Source organism: Cannabis sativa, chromosome 7 (genome assembly GCF_029168945.1).
Source record: "Cannabis sativa cultivar Pink pepper isolate KNU-18-1 chromosome 7, ASM2916894v1, whole genome shotgun sequence".
Classification (NCBI taxonomy): domain Eukaryota; kingdom Viridiplantae; phylum Streptophyta; class Magnoliopsida; order Rosales; family Cannabaceae; genus Cannabis; species Cannabis sativa.
Genome location: NC_083607.1, coordinates 61,031,966 through 61,050,725, shown reverse-complemented (window position 1 = coordinate 61,050,725; position 18,760 = coordinate 61,031,966). Strand labels below are relative to the sequence as shown.

General features: G+C 32.4%; 3 protein-coding genes across 6 annotated transcripts; all 3 read right to left on the bottom strand.

Annotated features, from left to right (window-relative positions):
* Positions 1-121: 121 nt before the first annotated feature.
* On the bottom strand, positions 122-3,978 carry LOC115697563 (peptidyl-prolyl cis-trans isomerase FKBP42). Its single transcript, XM_030624631.2, has 8 exons — positions 3,809-3,978; positions 3,339-3,418; positions 3,046-3,246; positions 1,814-1,903; positions 1,460-1,644; positions 1,239-1,361; positions 1,005-1,157; positions 122-738 (listed from the first exon to the last, which is right to left on the bottom strand). Exons 2-8 carry the CDS (start codon positions 3,379-3,381, stop codon positions 412-414), a joined length of 1,122 nt encoding a protein of 373 aa, XP_030480491.2. The 5' UTR covers positions 3,382-3,418; positions 3,809-3,978; the 3' UTR covers positions 122-411.
* Positions 3,979-5,122: 1,144 nt separating this feature from the next.
* Positions 5,123-11,168, bottom strand: LOC115697532 (uncharacterized). Of its 3 annotated transcripts, none has more exons than XM_030624581.2 (5): positions 10,912-11,168; positions 10,210-10,358; positions 9,504-9,672; positions 5,543-9,078; positions 5,123-5,458 (listed from the first exon to the last, which is right to left on the bottom strand). In XM_030624581.2, exons 2-4 carry the CDS (start codon positions 10,321-10,323, stop codon positions 5,555-5,557), a joined length of 3,807 nt encoding a protein of 1,268 aa, XP_030480441.2. In that variant the 5' UTR covers positions 10,324-10,358; positions 10,912-11,168; the 3' UTR covers positions 5,123-5,458; positions 5,543-5,554. The 3 variants fall into 3 exon arrangements, with proteins under 3 accessions (XP_030480441.2, XP_030480442.2, XP_060957605.1); XM_030624582.2 differs by having other exon boundaries at positions 5,123-5,464; positions 10,912-11,126; XM_061101622.1 differs by having other exon boundaries at positions 5,123-5,451; positions 10,912-11,111.
* A 2,968-nt stretch (positions 11,169-14,136) lies between these two features.
* On the bottom strand, positions 14,137-18,464 carry LOC115697546 (protein NRT1/ PTR FAMILY 5.5-like). 2 transcript variants are annotated; one of them, XM_030624607.2, is made up of 4 exons: positions 18,340-18,464; positions 17,047-17,264; positions 15,915-16,414; positions 14,137-15,275 (listed from the first exon to the last, which is right to left on the bottom strand). In XM_030624607.2, exons 1-4 carry the CDS (start codon positions 18,362-18,364, stop codon positions 14,252-14,254), a joined length of 1,767 nt encoding a protein of 588 aa, XP_030480467.2. In that variant the 5' UTR covers positions 18,365-18,464; the 3' UTR covers positions 14,137-14,251. The 2 variants fall into 2 exon arrangements, with proteins under 2 accessions (XP_030480467.2, XP_060975047.1); XM_061119064.1 differs by having other exon boundaries at positions 15,115-15,247.
* Positions 18,465-18,760: the final 296 nt, after the last annotated feature.

The window sequence follows — 18,760 nt, the reverse complement described above, 5'->3', positions numbered from 1 at the left end:
TACACTGCATTGTGATTAGTTAGTTATAATTTATAACAAATTATCACATTAAACTATATGAACGATACTCAATTACATCAATAACAATATTACATCAATAACAATATAACACATTAAAAACTGCTACGCACCACTGGAACCTTTAGCATTTCTCTATTGTAAAATACATAACTCACAAGATATAATGAAGGTTAACCAAATCAAGCCACAAACTAAGCTGAATGTTTACTTGATTATATAGAAAAATGTTAAAAAAAGAAGAAGATGCAGATAGTGATGGAATTTCTTGATGCATTCAAACATCACAAAGCAATTGATGAGTTCCATCAACTTAAAATTTACTTCTTTTCCAAACATTTGTCATGTTATGTTATCTAATTCTCACAAATTGTCTCTTCTAAGTTGGACTAGTCAGTCACTCTTCTGCCTTTGGTGTCTAAATAGGCCGTGGAATAATGACAACAACCATTGCCAGAACATTATCAGCCAATTTGTTGGCTTCGGTTTCGGTTGTGGCGGTGGTCCAAAGAGTCCCTTGTATATCTCCTTCTGCTTCTGATAAACAGCCTTGTCATGCTCCGCCAACAATCGCAACTCCCTTGTAATTGCTTTGTCTTCGGGAGCATATTTTCGTGCCTTTAGAAAATCTTCACGGGCTGCATCAATTTGCCCAAGCTCGGCCCTGGCCTTTCCTCTTCTAAAAAGTGCCTTGACATTGTTTTCATCCTCAGACAAAACCTGCCCAAAAGACGATTTCATAATTGATTCTAGTTTCGTCAAGTCATATTCATATCCGTCAAAAACCGCTAGCAAAAGATTAAGTTTTTAGTTAGTTAAATGAGTTTGTGTTTCCTAATTTCATTAAGTCTTCTCGATATCGCTCTAATTTTCATGATTCTTTCTTGAACTTATTTTTTAATTACACCTGAGTTACTTGTTCGACAAAAAGTCTCTTTATATACAATAATGAAATTGTAGCGGGTATAATTTAGCGGAATACTCACAATGCTGCATTGTCCAATGGCTTCTTCGAAACGCTGGAGCTTTATTAAACATGCAGACATGTTGAGGTGACATGGATTCTTAACAGATAAGGCCATGTCTCGATACTTCCCGAACAATTGGAACATGAAATCATCGCCCATGTACGTTATGGCCTGACAATCCCGAAAACAATTGACCCATCAATACAGTACATAAGGAAAGTTAGTATCAATAAAATGAAAATAAGTGAGTACCATTGCATACTGTTGCATAGCCTCCTCCAGCTTTCCCTCCTTAAACAAAGCATTTCCGTCCATCTTTCTTCTATCCGCTGTTCCAATCCTTTCCTCGACAGTCATGTCACTACGAGGTTTCCCCTATTAATAAAGAATAAGTTAACTATAAGTTATATGGCCAATATATATTGAAAAATCCGAGTAATTGAAACTTCATATTTTATTTGGAAGCAACTTACATCTTTGGCCTCATCAAACCCAACAAGTTCAACTTCATAAATGATATCGGCCATAGGCGGAACATTAGGGAACGAAAAGTTTCCTTCTTTTCCGTATCCTAATTCCCAACCTACATGTAACAAAGCTCGTTCACCAGACTTCATGGTAGAGACACCAATAGCCAAGCCTGTCATTTCTTTCTTCTCTGTCGCAAAAACAAGAGAAAACATTTTTCGAAATGAGACCATGCAAATGCAATTAATTCAAGTCAAACCAGCTGAAAATCATGAACTTAGTAGGTAAGACTACAAACAAGAGAAAAATTAATTATTCGTAGAACATTGAACATTTCCTAATAAAAATCAGGCACATACCTTTTCCTAAAATCATTTCTACTGGCTGTTGTTCTAGCCAAGTGTCTTCAAACTTGTGCTGTGTGCCTTCAGTCCATGCCCTGTAGTGCACTATTTATGAACAAAGTATTAGATAACCTGGAAACAATAAATCCTTTCAATAAATTGCAATCGAGCAGCGAAGGTAAATATAAGAAAAATTTAAATTTCGATCAAAGATTAATCAACTAATCAATTGCATGGCATTCCTTTCAAGTTCAACAAAAATATTATGGCAGGTCACCATCATGTCTTAGATCGAAATTTATTAAAGCTACAAAGTTGATGGCTGATGTTCTCACTTTAAAGAGCAACAACCTAGTACTCTAACTTGTAAAAGAGTATACTATTTTGAATGTGTATTAAATTATTTTGGGATACCACAAACCCCCTTAATATACCAATAATAAACATTTGAGATGTAACAATAACAATATTTTATCTAGCAAAATTGGTACAGACACAAGGACTTATACAAAAAATAAGACCAGAATAAATTATTTCTATCCATAGGCAATAATATAGAACAACTTCTTTTTCTAAATGAAGGGCAACCCGTCTGCTACCAAGTCCATGGGGCCTTTATTTGGCCATTAGAAACAGAGCAAGCACTTCAAGATAATACAACTTATATACTCAAACTTGAAGCTCAACTTGACTTTCTTTCCATTCTAAGAGTTGGGAGCGACCCCAAAATCAAATGGGATGGAATAGAAAGAAAGCAAAGCGCTAGACCTAAACGAAGCCTAAGCTTCCAGTTTCACTTCTTCGGGCATATCTCACAATCTGCCATTACAATCTGTATTCCTGCATAACTCACAATCTGCCTGATACAAACTTGTGCACAATTCAGTTGTTGAAAGAACTACAAGTTATTCGAGAAACTTGGTAAACTCCCTAAGTAGTATTTTACTCTAAATATTTCACACAAAATTCTCTCCTGTATTTATAGGCTAAACTAACAAATAATGCCAACTGGCCAACCAAATTAGAAGACACAAACTTAGAAACACTGTACACAACCACTACAGACTTGACTATTCAGCCTCCACAATTCTAATGAGTTATACTAGTGAGATTAATATTAAGGCCACAAATGAAATTGAAGACCTAAAAATCTAAATATGGCCTGACAAATCAACCTAAAACTTTTGGGGTCATTTGCAATTCCTACCCAAGAGCTAAACTGTGGGAAAGTAGAAAAAAACACTTACAGAAGCAAGTTGAATATTTGGTTGGTGTAGAGCCATGACCTTCCACAATGATTTGCTTGGTGACTTTCTCTTGTAGAATATCCACCTCTGAATCAACTTTAGGGGGACCATTACCACTACCACTAGCATCCTGAGTAGGCTGCTCCCCATGAACAAATGAAGCACCTTCAGTAACAATTTCATCCTCCTCCTCATTTTCACCTGAAAAAATTATAGAGATTAGTTATACACTTCCTAGAGTTCTCTCTCTCTCTCTCTCTCTAAACACATAACCAAAAGTGAAAGAATTATACCTTTACCAAGTGATTGATTCTTTTGATCCTCAAAATCAGCCATAATGGGAAAAAAATGGGGTTTAGCCAAATGAATTAACCTACAGTTACAGAAGCTCAATCATCATCAACCAATACAGGAATATACTTAGTCAATTACATCAAACTCTTGGGTGATAATGATATAGGCCTTTCATCAAAATGTACTTCATCACTACACTGAGGCATTTAATCAAACAGGTAATAGATTTTAAAAAGTTTTCTTTTTTAATGTAAAAACGACAAACCAATTTAGACATCAAAATAGAATTTCATATAAATCGATCGGAATCAGCAAAATTGAGAATATAATTGTTTTAATCCTCAAAATCCACAACACTTACAGAAGCTCAATCATCAACAACCAAATACTTAGTTGAATTGAATTTCAGAGATGAAAATTCTGAAATGAAAATGCTTTAATATTAGTGAAGAAGAATGGATCAAAGTACCTGAAGTTAAGGTTGATGAGGTTGGATTTGACGGAGATTCAGATGAGAAATCAAAGAGAGCAACCTCAGATTCCCCTTTTGTCTAGTCAAGAATGTTCTTCCTTCACTGACCTTATTCTTTTCTTTTTGGTCCTCCTTTAATTTAGAGAATTGCTAAAATACACCTGTTATGCCACTATTTACAGGAGCAGACTCATATAAAAGCGAAGAAAAAAATATATATTTTAGTTAGTTATAACATATATTTATAATAAAAATAATATTTACAGACAAAATGTTATATTTGGTGTAATAGTTAGTTGAAGTTTTTTGCAGTTAAACCCTCTTAATTGTCGTTTCACTTGTATTTAAATCTTAAAATTCAAATTTTGATAGTAAAACCCTCCAAACTACTGAACTAGTAGCAAATTTAAGTTGTCATTCTTTTAACTGTCACTATGAGCTGTTTATATTGGTACACCTAAACTAATATTATTATTTAAAAATTATTTTCAATATTCATTTTAAAATTAAATAAAATTATAAAAAAAATAAAAAAAAATATTATAAATTTTGAAATAATTTTTATATTTTTAAAATAATAATATTAGGTGTACCAATATAAATTTGACACATGTATAAAAGTATACACATAAACAGTCTTTATTAGCAATTATCTGTAAAACGTATATGACACCTTAAATTTGCAAGCAATTCAGCAGTTTGCAGTGTTTTACCGTCAAAATTTTAACTTAGAGAATTAAGTGCAACTGTAATGATAATTAAGAGGATTTAGCCGCAAAAACCATCACATATTGTAATTTTACTCATATAAATTTATATTTTTTATTTTTATCTTCACATATTTTTATATTTATTCTCATATATCTATTTTAGTCTATATAAAATATTTTATAAGTGCCCTTTTTATCAAAATTTTCTTTTTGCCCCCTTAATATTTGTGGTTGCTCTTCACTGATTTTGCCGCTCTACTTTACAAAAAAAAAATTACATCCTCTTTACTTTAAATTCTAGATTCGTCACTGACTATTGGTGTAATTAAATATCGAATCAGATATAACTTAAAAGCATCTCCAATGAAAATTGCCTATTAGAGTGATCTTGTCACATATACAATATGGTCTAACTTTCAAGATTAATTTTAAATATAGACAATAACCATTTGACCTTTTTTATTAGAAAAATTTAAATATTAAAATACAACAATCGAAATTTGAAAATAATTTTAAGTGTATAATAATCTATTAGGCACCATAGCACTAGAAAGTAAAATCTCACAAGTACTAAGCGATTTATCTTTTTTAATAGTAATAATTAAACTTAAATATGCAAAAACTTTAAATTACACAAGTAACAATATGAAGTCATACATAAGATATTTGGTGGTAATACCCTTCAATATTTCTCTATATCAATTACACCAAATGATACATGAATATAATATACACTGCACACAAATACATAAGTCAATGAAATGTTGCTGAATTCAAGCAATTCATTTACTGATATCATGTATATAATATACACATATATGTATAAACATCACAAAGAGTAGTACACTTCATACCAAAATTATTAAGACTGTTATTATGGAAGAGATGGTTTCATGGCTTGGATTTTGTCACCTCAATTTGCTAGAGTCACTGTAGTCTGTAACTAAGAAAGTAAATTAGGAATAAGTCAATGAAGCAAACTTTTATAGAATGAGGATTTTGCAGTTCAAATTGTGCTAACCTCAGCAGCTCTTTATTGCAATGCAAAGGAATTCAGCTTCTTTTCGAGAAGTTTGGCCTTTCGAAGGGCATCCAAGGCCTCTGCTTGCTTTCCCGATCGTTTCAAATTCAATGCCTTCATCTTCTCGGCTTTTACCTGTTCTTCTAGTTGAATTCTTTCTTGGTTAGAGTTGTTACTCGTGCCAACATTTGGTTTCGAAGACTGTATTTTATCAGGAACTTGTGGCGACATGTTCGTGTTTTCTATTCCAATTGCTTTTAAAGCAGACAAAAGTTGAGGATCAAGAAAATCCTCAACACCCACATCTTTATCAGTATCTAAGCCATCGACACCTGAATTGATGGACTCGTTCGCTGACAACTCCTCCAATTGGGTCTCCAGTGCCTTAGCCAATTCAAACTCAGCATCTGCTTCTTCAGTCCTACCCTCTCTTCGCAACTTCAAAGCCTGACGCTTGTGAGCAAGGGATTTCTGTTGCAACTTGAAGCGTTCACGGCTAGAAATTGGTTTTGGTTTTGACACATTGTTTGATGTACTGAGCTCTTTTTGGGCAACGGGAGAAACACTAGGTGTAGAAACTGACTCAGCTGCTGGATTTGCTATCGATTTGGTATTGTCTGTCTCGAGATGCTTCTCCAACAACTTTGCTTGTCGAAGTTCCTCTCGAGCTTCTGTTAATTTCCCTTCTCTCTTTAAAGCAAGTGCTTTTCTCTTACGAGCCAAAATGTCTTGCTTAAGGGTAGCTTCATTGATCTGAGAAGCATGTTCTTTGACACTACCTGCATCAGAAAAATTCGGCTTCTCATCTTTGGCAACTCTACTTTCTTGTTTTTCACTTCTAACACTAGCTTCTCTAGCCACAGGTGCATGTTGCTCAGTAAACTTTGATCCATGAGGATGTGGTTTCTCAACGACTCCTCGTTTTTCATGTTTTATATCATGCCCTCTCGTCGTGTCTCTCGTAGAACTATCATTTAATCCATCCATTTGTTTTTCATTAGCCATTTGGGAACCACTCCAATCATCTCCTGTCAAGAAATCTGTCAAGTTCATCAAATCACTCTGCGGATGAATGCTAGTACCCTTTAATCCCGTGTGGTTCGGTGTTCCCATTTCACCTAATATCATTTGGTCTTCCACAATTAGCTGTGATGGATGGTTGGCAGAATCACTTCCCATGCTACTTTTATCAATCGATAAATCAACACGGCCGGATGTTTCTCGAGACATCCTCCTGCTTATTTCTAAGTCACCAATTTCATTCTTTTTCTGAGGTTTCTCATCTTTTGAAGCTTCATGTAGATGCGCCTGTTTTGGGGCTTCCAGTTCTTCGATTTGAATCTCTAAAACCTTTGCACTCCTCAGCAATTCTTCCGCTTCTTCAATTTCTCCCTTCCGTCTCAATGCAAGTGACTTTCTTTTCAAATTCAAAAGTTCCCTTTGTAACTCGCCTTTACTTCTTCGAGCAGGAGCAGCAAGTGGAGGAGAAGATTGAATAAGAGACGTGTTATCTTCTCGTTTTTCATGCACCGTTGCAGCATCTTGTTCATCATCAGTCCACCCCAAATTCTTTAAAACTGATAGCATCTCTGGGTCATGCATATCTGATTCCGTGATATCCACTGCATCACCAGCTTCGTCATCAGCAATTCCAACCGGAGATTTTGTAATAGCTTCTGCCTGACTATTGGGCTGAAAATCTTTTCCTAGTGATTCACTCTCGGCTATCTGTGCCTCCAAGGCTTTCGACATTCTCAACACTTCTTCTGCCTCCTCACTCTCTCCTTGGCGCCTCAAAGCCAAGGCTTTTCTTTTCAAACCCAAAAGCTCCCTCTGCATTTCAGCTTTGCTTCTCTTCGGTACCTTAACATGGACTGGTGCAGCTTGAGGTACAGAGGATCCACTTGCATTTCTTCCTTTGGATTCTGGTGAAAGGTCATTGTCTTCATCTTTCCAACCCAAATTCCTCAGAAGTGAAAGATAAGTTGGATCATTCATATCTTGATCAGATATGTTATCTTCCATCTCATCTTCGGGATTCTCATTAACTGAAGTCGGGCCCTTAGTATGAACAGCCACAGACTTATTCTTCACATTTAAACCTTTTTCCATTTCTTCAAGTTGATGTTCAAGAATCTTGCCTTTCTTTAATTCTTCTTCAGACTCATCCAACCGCCCTTCCCTCCTTAACGCAAGAGCCTTCTTCTTCAATCCCAAAAGCTCTTTTTGAATCATTAACTTACTCTTGGGTGCGATTTTGGAATCTGTGTCTTTAGCTGCATGAGCATTTAGATCATTTGAATCTTTTTGAACTCTTGCAGGTTCATGGGCAACGTTTCCTTTTCGAGGCTCAAAGCCTTCAAGGTCTCTTTCGAGTAGTTTTGCCTTCTTTAACAGATTCATTGCCTCAGAAACATTACCTGCTCGTTTTTTATTCACAGCCTCTCTTTTCAAAGATAGAATTTCACTTAATAGCGCTTCCTTGTCAAATGAAATATCAGAATTAACAGAATCTTCACTCCATCCTAATGATTTTAAAGCAGCAGCCATCTCAGGGTCTTCCATATCCTCTTCCGTCACATCAAAACTACTATCGATAATCTGATCATCAGCAGCACCTAAAAGACTGTTAAAATCAAAACCATGTTCTTGCTCAATTGGATCAGAATATAGATCTTGTTTATCGCTATCCATACTACGAATCAATGCCGAAAGGTCATCGTCAGAATCTTCAGCCTCACCGAGAAGTTCCTGTTCTTCAAGTTCCTTTTCTAAAACTTTAGCTCTCTTTAATTCTTCTTTTGCTTCCGCCAATTTTCCTTCTCGCTTTAGTGCAAGTGCTTTCTTTTTAAGTGCAACAACCTGAGTTTTGTCTATCAAATTAGCACCCTTACTTTTTCCGGCGCCCTTCACTGAGACTTCACCTAAGAGAGAAGAGAATTCACCTTCCAAAGTCAAATTTGTTACTTTTTTGTCTTCACTATGCAGATCCATATCGGACCACCCAAGTTCTCTAAGCTCGGCCGCAAGGTCATCTTTCTCTTTACCCTCAGAATGACCAACCCTATTCCTTTTTCTAGACTCACCAAGAACATCTTTAATCTGAATCTCCTCGGCATTCCCAGAAAGCAAAACCTTTCTACGATTTTTTCTCAAATTTTTCTCCAACGCATCAGCTTGCCTTTCAAGCTCCTTTCCTCTTTTAAAAGCTTTTAGTGCTTCATCAGATTTCCCTTCTCCTTTTAATTGCTTATACATCTTCTTTTCATCCAAAGCTTGCTGGCGCAAATCATCAGGACTTGCAGCTTCCTTCTCGGTCGATGAAGAACCAAACTCATCAATAGATTGACTTCTACATAATTCCCCCTCCCCGTCCAAATTGAAAACTTCGGTATTTGACCTTGCTGCTCCTTGAGGACTAGACACCAATTGTTTACTGCTTGAACCAAGTCCCGATGCAAGAGCTTCCTTCTTTTCATCATTTAGAATCTGATTTGAGACTTCATTCTCGGACTTTGATGTTGATTTTAAACTACCTAAAATAGAAAAGATTTTATGAGATGGGAATGATCACAAGCATAAAAGACACCGCAATTCAAAGTAATATTATGTAAGTGATGAACATGTGGATTCATATTAACACCGCGATTCAAAAACTAAATGCGAGAGCACATAAACCATTAAGGAAATGAGGATATCTTGAGGAGCCATTTAATGATAGACATAAATAGGAAAAGAGGTTCCATTAAGGAAATGACCACACTACATGGGGCAATGGTGCCAAACGTAATGGGCTTAGTGTAAATTAGAAATTCCGAATTGAAGACAATATAGAAGATGCAAGAATAAAGCACTTGGCACTTGTTGTGACCCAACCACACAGTGAATGACCCAACAAAAAGAGTTCCTAGCTCACGGGATGACAATTCAACTAGCAATCTGAGTTCATCTAAAGGCCTACCTCTCCCAACTCTGCTCCTGTGTCCATGGCGGAGTTCAAACCGTGCTGCCTCCTCTAGAGTTTTGCAAGGTTCACAAATACGCACAGGTGAATCGCCCTGTCCACGTAATACCATCCTTTGCTGGGTGCAACTACTGCAGAACAAACCCCCACATCTTCGGCAATGATGCTGAGATTTTCCAAAGTGTACAATTATCAAATGATGAAATTAGCAAGGTCAGGCATGAACTAATATGAACTCTTTACAAGTGCTCAGTAAAAATGAAATAATAACTTTAAAAAATAAATTATTAAATGACCATCAAGACAACTCTATAAACATGTTCTGTGTAACAACAGGGTTAATTTGCTAATTTCACTTCCTCACATTGTACACCTCTCAATCGTATACTTGTTTCGAGTAACACACACAATGACACATATTCATGTAACAGCAACATAACATGGAACTATATTTCTATATGAATCGAGAAACTGGAAAAAATGTATCTTCCAAAATCTGCACTATAAGCTTAATGAACAAACGGATTAAAGAATAACATTAAAACATGATCAATTCTAACTAAAACTCACAATTAAATATTCTAAAAAACTATGTATGAAAGAAAAACCTTGCCCAAAACTCAAAAACAAAAAAAGCAGATCAGAGACACCGAGAAATAACATATTTATTCGATTATTTAAAGAAGAAAAATGTAAAAAAAACCTTGCGATTGATGAAAGTAAACTGAGCAGAACATCCCTGACAGTGGGAAGCATCCACCACCCAACTGTTCCCTCGAAGTGATGGCCTTCCTGGAAGCCCAATCTTCTCCAACATCTTTTGTTTTGCTCTCCAGGAATCCAACACCAACTCTACAAATTAAAACAATAATATCATTGACTAAAGAATCGATCTTCCCACACATTATATTTGTATATATCATAAGTAAAAGAAGATATTAATTAAAAGAGACACAATTAGAGCTATAATAAATTTATTCATTAACAAGGATCAAACTTTATAACCCAACATAGTACAATTACAACATTCAAAACTTAGGATTTCATCTAAACCCAAAAAAACAAAAGAAAGTATTAAGTATTCTAAAACAGCACCATGAATAACCCATTAGTCAATTACATCAAATTATTGAATCAAAATGATCAGTGAGGAGGCAATTCATCAAAATGTACTTCATAACTACATTGAGGCATTTAATCAAACAGGTAATAGATACTAAAACCAGACTAATACATAAAATCCAAACAAACTGAAATATCAAAAAAAAAAACAACTTCATATAAACTAGAAGAAAGAAAATGGCAGCAATTGGAATCAACCCAAAACAGAAACTCACCATCTAAATGAATTTATATATACATCCAGATTGAATTTTACATATAGTTATATAGATTTTAGTGATACCTTGTGCTAATGGCAAAGTAGAAGTAGAATCGGCCGTTGACGGAAGAGATGACCTTGGTTTTTTTTCTTCTAGGGTTTTTGGAAAGAAATTTGAGAAAAAGATACGAACTTTGGAATCTGATCAGATTGGGAAGTTGCCTGAAAGTTAAGAAATTTCACTTACCAAAATTATGTCAATGGAAAAGTACAACAACAACACAATTTAGAAATATTTTTATATATATTTAAAACACAATTATGTAAATATCTAAATTTTATTCTTGATTGTTTATTTAAATTTAATTTTAATAGAATAATTTGCGGCAAAACCCCCTCAACTATCAATTTACTTGCAAAAAACCATCCAACCTCATATTTTGGTGGGAAAACCCTCCAAAGTACTGTTTCGTTTACATTTTTAAGGTATCGTCTATTTAGCCTCGTTAAGTCTTAATTTTGCCCACGTGGCAATGACAGGTCAATAAAAAATTATCCTACGTGGCCATATTTTACAAAATAAAAATTAAAATAAAACAAAAAATTTAAGAGTAATTTGCGGCAAAACTCCCTCAACTATCAATTTACTTGCAAAAAACCATCCAACCTTAAAGTTTTTTAGATGGTTTTTTGCAAGTAAATTGATAGTTGGGGGAGTTTTGCCGCAAATTACTCTTAAAATTTTATTTTTATTTTGTAAAATATGGCCACATAGGATAATTTTTTAGTGACTTGTCATTGCCACGTGGGAAAAATTATGAGCTGGACAGACGGCATCTTAAAATGTAAACAGAATAGTACTTTGGAGGGTTTTCCCACCAAAATATGAGGTTGGATGGTTTTTTGCAAGTAAATTGATAATTAAGGGGGTTTTGCCGCAAATTACTCATTTTTTTATAATTATAATATTTTAATTATATTATTAGAATTTTGGTAGATACAATCAACAATTTCACATCTTAAGTATTAAATTATTATCTATTTATTATTTTTTTTATTAGTATATTTAAATTAATTTTTAAATAAAAATTAAAAATTTAATGACTTTAATCGATCAAGGACTGTTACGTGATTAGGAATGCACACGAGATGAGGAGTGTTGTTCTGTTCCTATTCCCATTAAAAATTTTAATCCCCATCTCTATTTATTTCTCATCGGGCATGCGCAAAGAATCCTCTAATAGGAACAAAGACGGGATAGAAACACAACTTAAAAATCATAAAAAAATAATAATAATATACTAAAAAAATACAAACATAAATTATAAAATATTATTATCCTCTTAAATTTACTTTTCTTTGCGAATTTGAGACGTTTGTTAAATATCACTGTTAAATACTAATAAAATGACCACCGTGTACAACTGTGTATACATGAAAGTAAAATTTTAAAGTCGATACAGTAATAATTCAGTTAGTATTTAACGGTGATATCTAACTAACACTTCAAATTTAAAAAAAAAAAAAAAAAAAAAAAAAAAAAAAAACCTAAAAGAGTTTTGCCAAAAAAAAAAACTAAAGGGGTTAAATATAAAAAATTTAAACATAAGTGAAATTCACAGTAAATAACCCTTTTCATAATGATTATATTTCAATAAACTTAATTAAATTCTTATCTAACTATATTTGGTTATTGGTTATGGAAGATAATGGAAGATAAGTTTTTACCCCTTTAAGCAATGAAAAATTAATTAGGAAATTTGTAGAATTGCCACTATCTATAGACACCATCAAATTCATTCATCACATTTTTGTTAATTATCATAAAACCACATGTAGTTTGATAGAAATGTTTATATATAATTAATGTAAATTATGTAATTATAGGCTTATTTTAATGGTTTCACATCTAGAAAAAGGTCAAAACCTTTTTTTTTTTTTTGAAAGAAGTGTTCTTTATTAATTCGAGCAATCGCTCGTAAGAATAGACATTAATTCTAAGGGAACACTATTAATAGAAAATATACGTTCAGCTAAAGAAATAGAATGCCGGGCAACAAAGTGCGCAACACAATTCGCAGAACGCTTAACAAACAAAAGCGAAACATTAAACAAACTATCAAGGATCTTCTTGCAATCTTCCACCACTGAACCGAAAGAAGAAACAAACACCTCTGCACTACGAATGGCTTCTGCACAAACGAGGCTATCTGTCTCAACAATGGCCTGGGTGTAGGTGTTGTTTTTCAGCCAACTCAAAGCTTCCCTTATGCCCATTATTTCGGCCAATTCGGGAGAAACTTTGCCAGGTTTAACACCAGCAAAGGCAGCAATCAAAGTACCATCTGCATTTTGGACAACACACCTGAAACCATGCTTGGAAAAGCGTTCGAAAATGGCTGCATCGACATTGAGTTTGATACCTGCACTCGGCTTTAACCAAAGCTCCGAACCATCTCCATCTTTGAGAGGAGACAACGAGGGGATATTACCCTTTCCTTGAGCTTTCAACCATTGATCAAGAATCAAATTAGCAAATGTAACCACGTCCTTCACGCTACGGGATCGCTGCTGCCATATGAGATCATTTCTAGCACACCAGAGAGCCCAGCACAACATCACGATTCTGCCATGGAGATCAGCTTGCAGACGCCTAAACATATCGGCCAGCCAATGTCCGAGAGAAGTGGCTTCTCTACTTGCAGCAGCCAAACCAGCAAACTCCCAACAAGCCCAGGCAAAATTGCAGGAAACCAAGATGTGCAACCTTCTTTGTACAGAGATTGACTTTGGTGGCAAGATAGTTAGAAGCCGCCCTCCAAACAAGATCTTTAGCTTTGGGAGGCACTTTTAGTGACCATAAAGTCTTCCAAATTTCATTAGTTTCTGACAAAACCGATGGATGCTTCAAACTTTGGAGCAGATTGTATGCACTTCAGAAAAAGGTCAAAACTTAATAATGTAGTCCAAAACATTTTGCTAATTAACCCTTTTCATAATGATTATATTTCAATAAACTTAATTAAATTCTTATCTAACTATATTTGGTTATGGAAGATAAGTTTTTTTTCCCTTTAAGTAATGAGAAATTAATTAGGAAATTTGTAGACTTGCCACTATCTATAGAGACCATCAAATTCATACATCACATTTTTGTTAATTATCATAAAACGACATGTAGTTTGATAGAAATGTTTATATATAATTAATGTAAATTATTTAATCATAGACTTATTCTAATGATTTCACATAATAATGTAGTCCAAAACATTTTGCTAATTAATTCATTAGAAAAAAAATATAAAAATAAAAAGTAGTAATTAAATTATCACAAAATTATCATATTACTAAGAGTAACACTCATAAAACACAATCATACAAACAAGGACTCAATTTTTTTCTTCTTTTTAGTAACAAGAGCAAACTATGCTACCATACGATTCACATTGTATACATCTTGCTTTGAGTCGCCACCAGAGTTTGAGCAGCAGCACCAACAACAGCAGCAGCAACAAAAATCGGGAAATTTTTCAGGCAAACACTTAAGAAAAATACAATATTTTTTCGCTAATTTATGAAAAGAACACAAATTTTCTTCTTCTTCTTCGGGTAATGACCTTGTTGGTGTTGTAGGTTTCTCTTTAGGACGAAATAGAAGTGACACAAATAAGTACCAAACTATGTTGATTGATGTCCAAGCACTTAGAAGCCAATAATATTTATCCAAACGACTAGTGTTTATACTTTCATTAAACCAACTTTTACCTTCTTTGAAAGTAAACTTTGATACCAAATAAACAAATAACACACTTCCAATGTTCCCTAATCCAAACACACCAACAGCTGAATCAATCATGTATGGTTCCAAACTAGGAGGGATTTCATGATCCTTAAAAAACCTTTCAATGCTTTCATATGCCATCCCATAAAACCCTCCAAGAAGAAAAAATTGTGGAACCAGATAAAGCAGATTCATCTCAACTGGCTCGTTTATTTTGCTAGGATCTTTGCGTTTGTTAAGGATACCAATTCTCTTACTCTCAACTTCGGCAGCAATGATACAACATAACAAGGCGCATAACAATGATAACATAATTCCAATACGGTGGAGTGCCTTTTTTAAAGTTGTGCAACCAGAAGGAATCCAAGAATCTACAATATCAAAATATAATTTTGGGAATAAATAGTTGGCGATTTTGTAAACGCTTAGGAGTATGACTAGAGGAACTTTTAGATTTCCAATGATTTTTCGATCCATAGAGTATGCTTGCTCGAGAAAATATGTGTTTCCCAAAGAAGATACCAAACCTAACAAGCATATTGGAAATAATGATATGAGGAATTTGGTTTCTTCGACTCTTGTTATTATTTCGGGTTTTTCCTCTAGTGATGGTTCTTCATCTTGATCTTTCTCTTTACCCTTGTTAAAGAAACAACAACAACATAATCTGCATTTTCCAAAAAAAAAAAAAATAATAATAAAAAAGATTTGTAAAATTCATTCACAAGTTTGACTAAAAGAACCAAATTTCTCATGCATTAGTTAGCAAAGATTGTCTCACTTAATAATTACCTTAGAGTGACAAAGTTGAGCTTACCATTCGTTCTACTTTAAATATGTGAATAAAAAATAGGCTTATTTTTGTTAAATTTGGCAAATGGGTTGCCAATATATTTATTTGTTTGCAAATTGGTCCACAATTTCAATTTTTTGGCACCATGTATCGGTAACAGTAGATGATCGTCGCTACCAAAAAAAATCAAAATTGAGGGACCAATTTATCAAAAAAAGTTAGGTGATTTGCCAATAGATCTCTCACAAATTTTCAAATAATTTAGAATGACGAAATCATGATTCAAATAGCTTCTTTGCACTTGTGATTGTTTCAATATTTATACTAATCGTAAAAAACTATTTGAATCTTGATCTCGACATATTCTAAATTATTTAGAATACTTGAGAGATCAGATCTATTATGACTACAACATTATATACTGTATTTACAACTTATTTAGGTAGCAAAAATACTTAATATAATAAATTTTATCACTATATATATGAATATGCTTAATTAATGTGTACATACCTTAAAGGGCACAAAGCAATCTTTATGAAGAGTCCAAGCAAGGAAGTTATGTTCTTGATAATTTGAGTGATGAGCTCATGGAATTGATCATAGAGTTTAGCATAGAGACTTGGCTCTTGTGTAGTTTCTTTACCATATGAAGAAAAGCCAGTCAAGAAAATTAGGGTTGCCACAACCATACAAATTGTTGGGATTCCAAACCTTGTTAACCATTCTTTTATTGCATAAGACATTACATATCCAAACACATTTATGAGAAAATAAGCTCCATTGCTCAATGAAAAATGGATGATTTTATCAGATATGCCACCAATTTGTTTTTCTTCATTGATGAGTTCTTCTAATGAGACTGCATAGCCTGATTTAGCCAATACTATTAGTGGTAATGAGGCATATAACAATGTCTCTTGCTTCACTCCATATTTTGCATACGTTGCATTCCAACTGTCCATTTTTCCGGATTCTGATTTAGGGCTTGAGAATGTCAATAGCCCTAATCCCTATCATAAATTTCGAAATATAATATTACTATTCCATTATCACGTAGAAAATTAATTTATATATGTAAATGATCGAAAATTATAAACCAAATCGAATATGAAAGTAGTGAATTATTAATTATGAAGAGAGGACTATTTGGAGTTAAGGCCCTACTAAATATTTAAGAAATAATTATTTGCGTATAAATATAATAAAAATATGTGATTATTTTGGTTCTCGTGTCTTACAAAAGTTACAAATCAAAGTTCTCTTATTTGTTAAATAATAAGTTAAACTCTGTATTTGTTAAGCAAATTTTAGAGTCAAAGTTAAAAAAAATTAATCAAAATTGGGTTGAAAGTTATCAAAATTAGACTTTTAAAAATTATGAAAACTAGAATAATAATAATAATGGATTTTTTTATTTTTACATTTTAAAGTAATTTTTTTTGTAGGAAAATCTATATAAAAAACTCACATAGCAACTAACACATGAACTTAAATCGTAACTAAAATTCACATAGAAACTACCAGAACAACTCAAACCGTCGATTTAAAAAAAAATTAAAAAATAATATATAAAATAATTCTCTTAATTTTCTCAAAAAAAAAAAAAAAGTAATTCTCTTAATAATAATAATTAATGACTTACAAGAATATAGAGTGAACTAGAAATGAAAAGCATGGAAGAGTGAGAAATATTTTTTCTAGTTTTGAGAAATCTTAGAGCAAGTGGAAGAATGGCTATGAAACCCCAAAACAAGTTAACAATGGCTGCACTATGTCTGAAATTGAATTTCCAAGCTTCTGTCAAGTATGTCATCACCATAAACAATCCATAATCTGCTACTGTGTCAGACCACCCTAACACTGTGTACACCACCACCACCACCATCATTAATATTAATTAATTATTATAATTCAAAATAATTAATTAATTATATATAACTATATAAATATATATATATATATTTATATATGGGTGACTATTCAATGGTTACATTTTTATAGTAACCATATGGTTACATTTTTCTTTAACCTGTAATAGCAGGTTACTAATAGGTAAACTTTCCTTTTTTAGATTTAATTAATTATAATTAACTATTTTATTAAAATAATTAATTAAATAGACATTCCTTTTTTAGAATTATTTAATTATAATTAACTATTTTTTTTAAAATAATTAATTAAATATTTAACAAGACCTCTTTTAGCAATTAATATTTATATTTAAATCCTTACTTGAATTATTTTAATAATTAAGCCATTTAATTATAATATTTACAATAAAATTTATTTTTTTTTACAAAAATTAAACTTCTTTTGACACAAATTAAAATTCTCTTCTTATAATAAATTTTCAAATAATTAATTATTTTTAAATGATATTTAATTATTTTGTTACAATTATATGAACTAAGTATGAGGCTTCAAGCTAATCAATCGATAACAAGTGCAGCCATTTTTTTTCTAAAAAAATCCTTCAACTTATTTCATTTTTTACTTTTTAAATATTTAAATAAAAAAATTAAATAATTAAGTGTAATAATTTAAAATTAAGATTACAAGTATAATAAAATTTTAATTATGAATTTATATGTATATAATTTTAAATTATAAAAAGTTTTGCTATAAAATTTTAAATAATTTAAGTATAAAAAAAATAAATTGCTAAAAGATCCTTATATAGTAATAAATTACAAAAAAATAATTAATAATTATAATTAATTTAATTTTAAAATATAATTAATCTTAATTAAAGTTTTATAAGGAAATAAATGATTAGGTTACTTTCAGGTTACAAGTTATTTATTATTTATTTTTATTTAATTTTCAAATTAATCACAACCATTTAATAGTAATCCAATGGCTTAAAAAAATGTAACCATGATGGTTACAATAAAAATGTAACCATTGAAACCTCTTCCATTTATATATATCTTACCAGCTATTCTTACAGGAGATCCCATAATGTTGTTCTTTCCCAGCAAAATCCCAAATTGGATGGATATATGAATCTGATGCCTTATTTATAAGAGAAATGATTGTAGGCCCGCTTTGAGAATATATGGGCCTAACACTATTAAAACTCGGATAAGTTGAGGAATACTTCTTTAATCTTTTTATATTCATTAATTAAAAATATTTTCATATTATATTTCATCAAAGTATACCAATTTTTGTGAGTGGGTTGTCTAATATATCATCATCTTCTGTTTAAGTCTAACACATAATTTACATTAACCTAAGAGGTACAATAGAGACTTCATCTATAAAAGTAGGTATATTTTAAAGAATATGACAATAAAAGTAAAATTTAAAACATGTAAAATAAAGTAGTTATACAATATAATTTCCTCATTTAA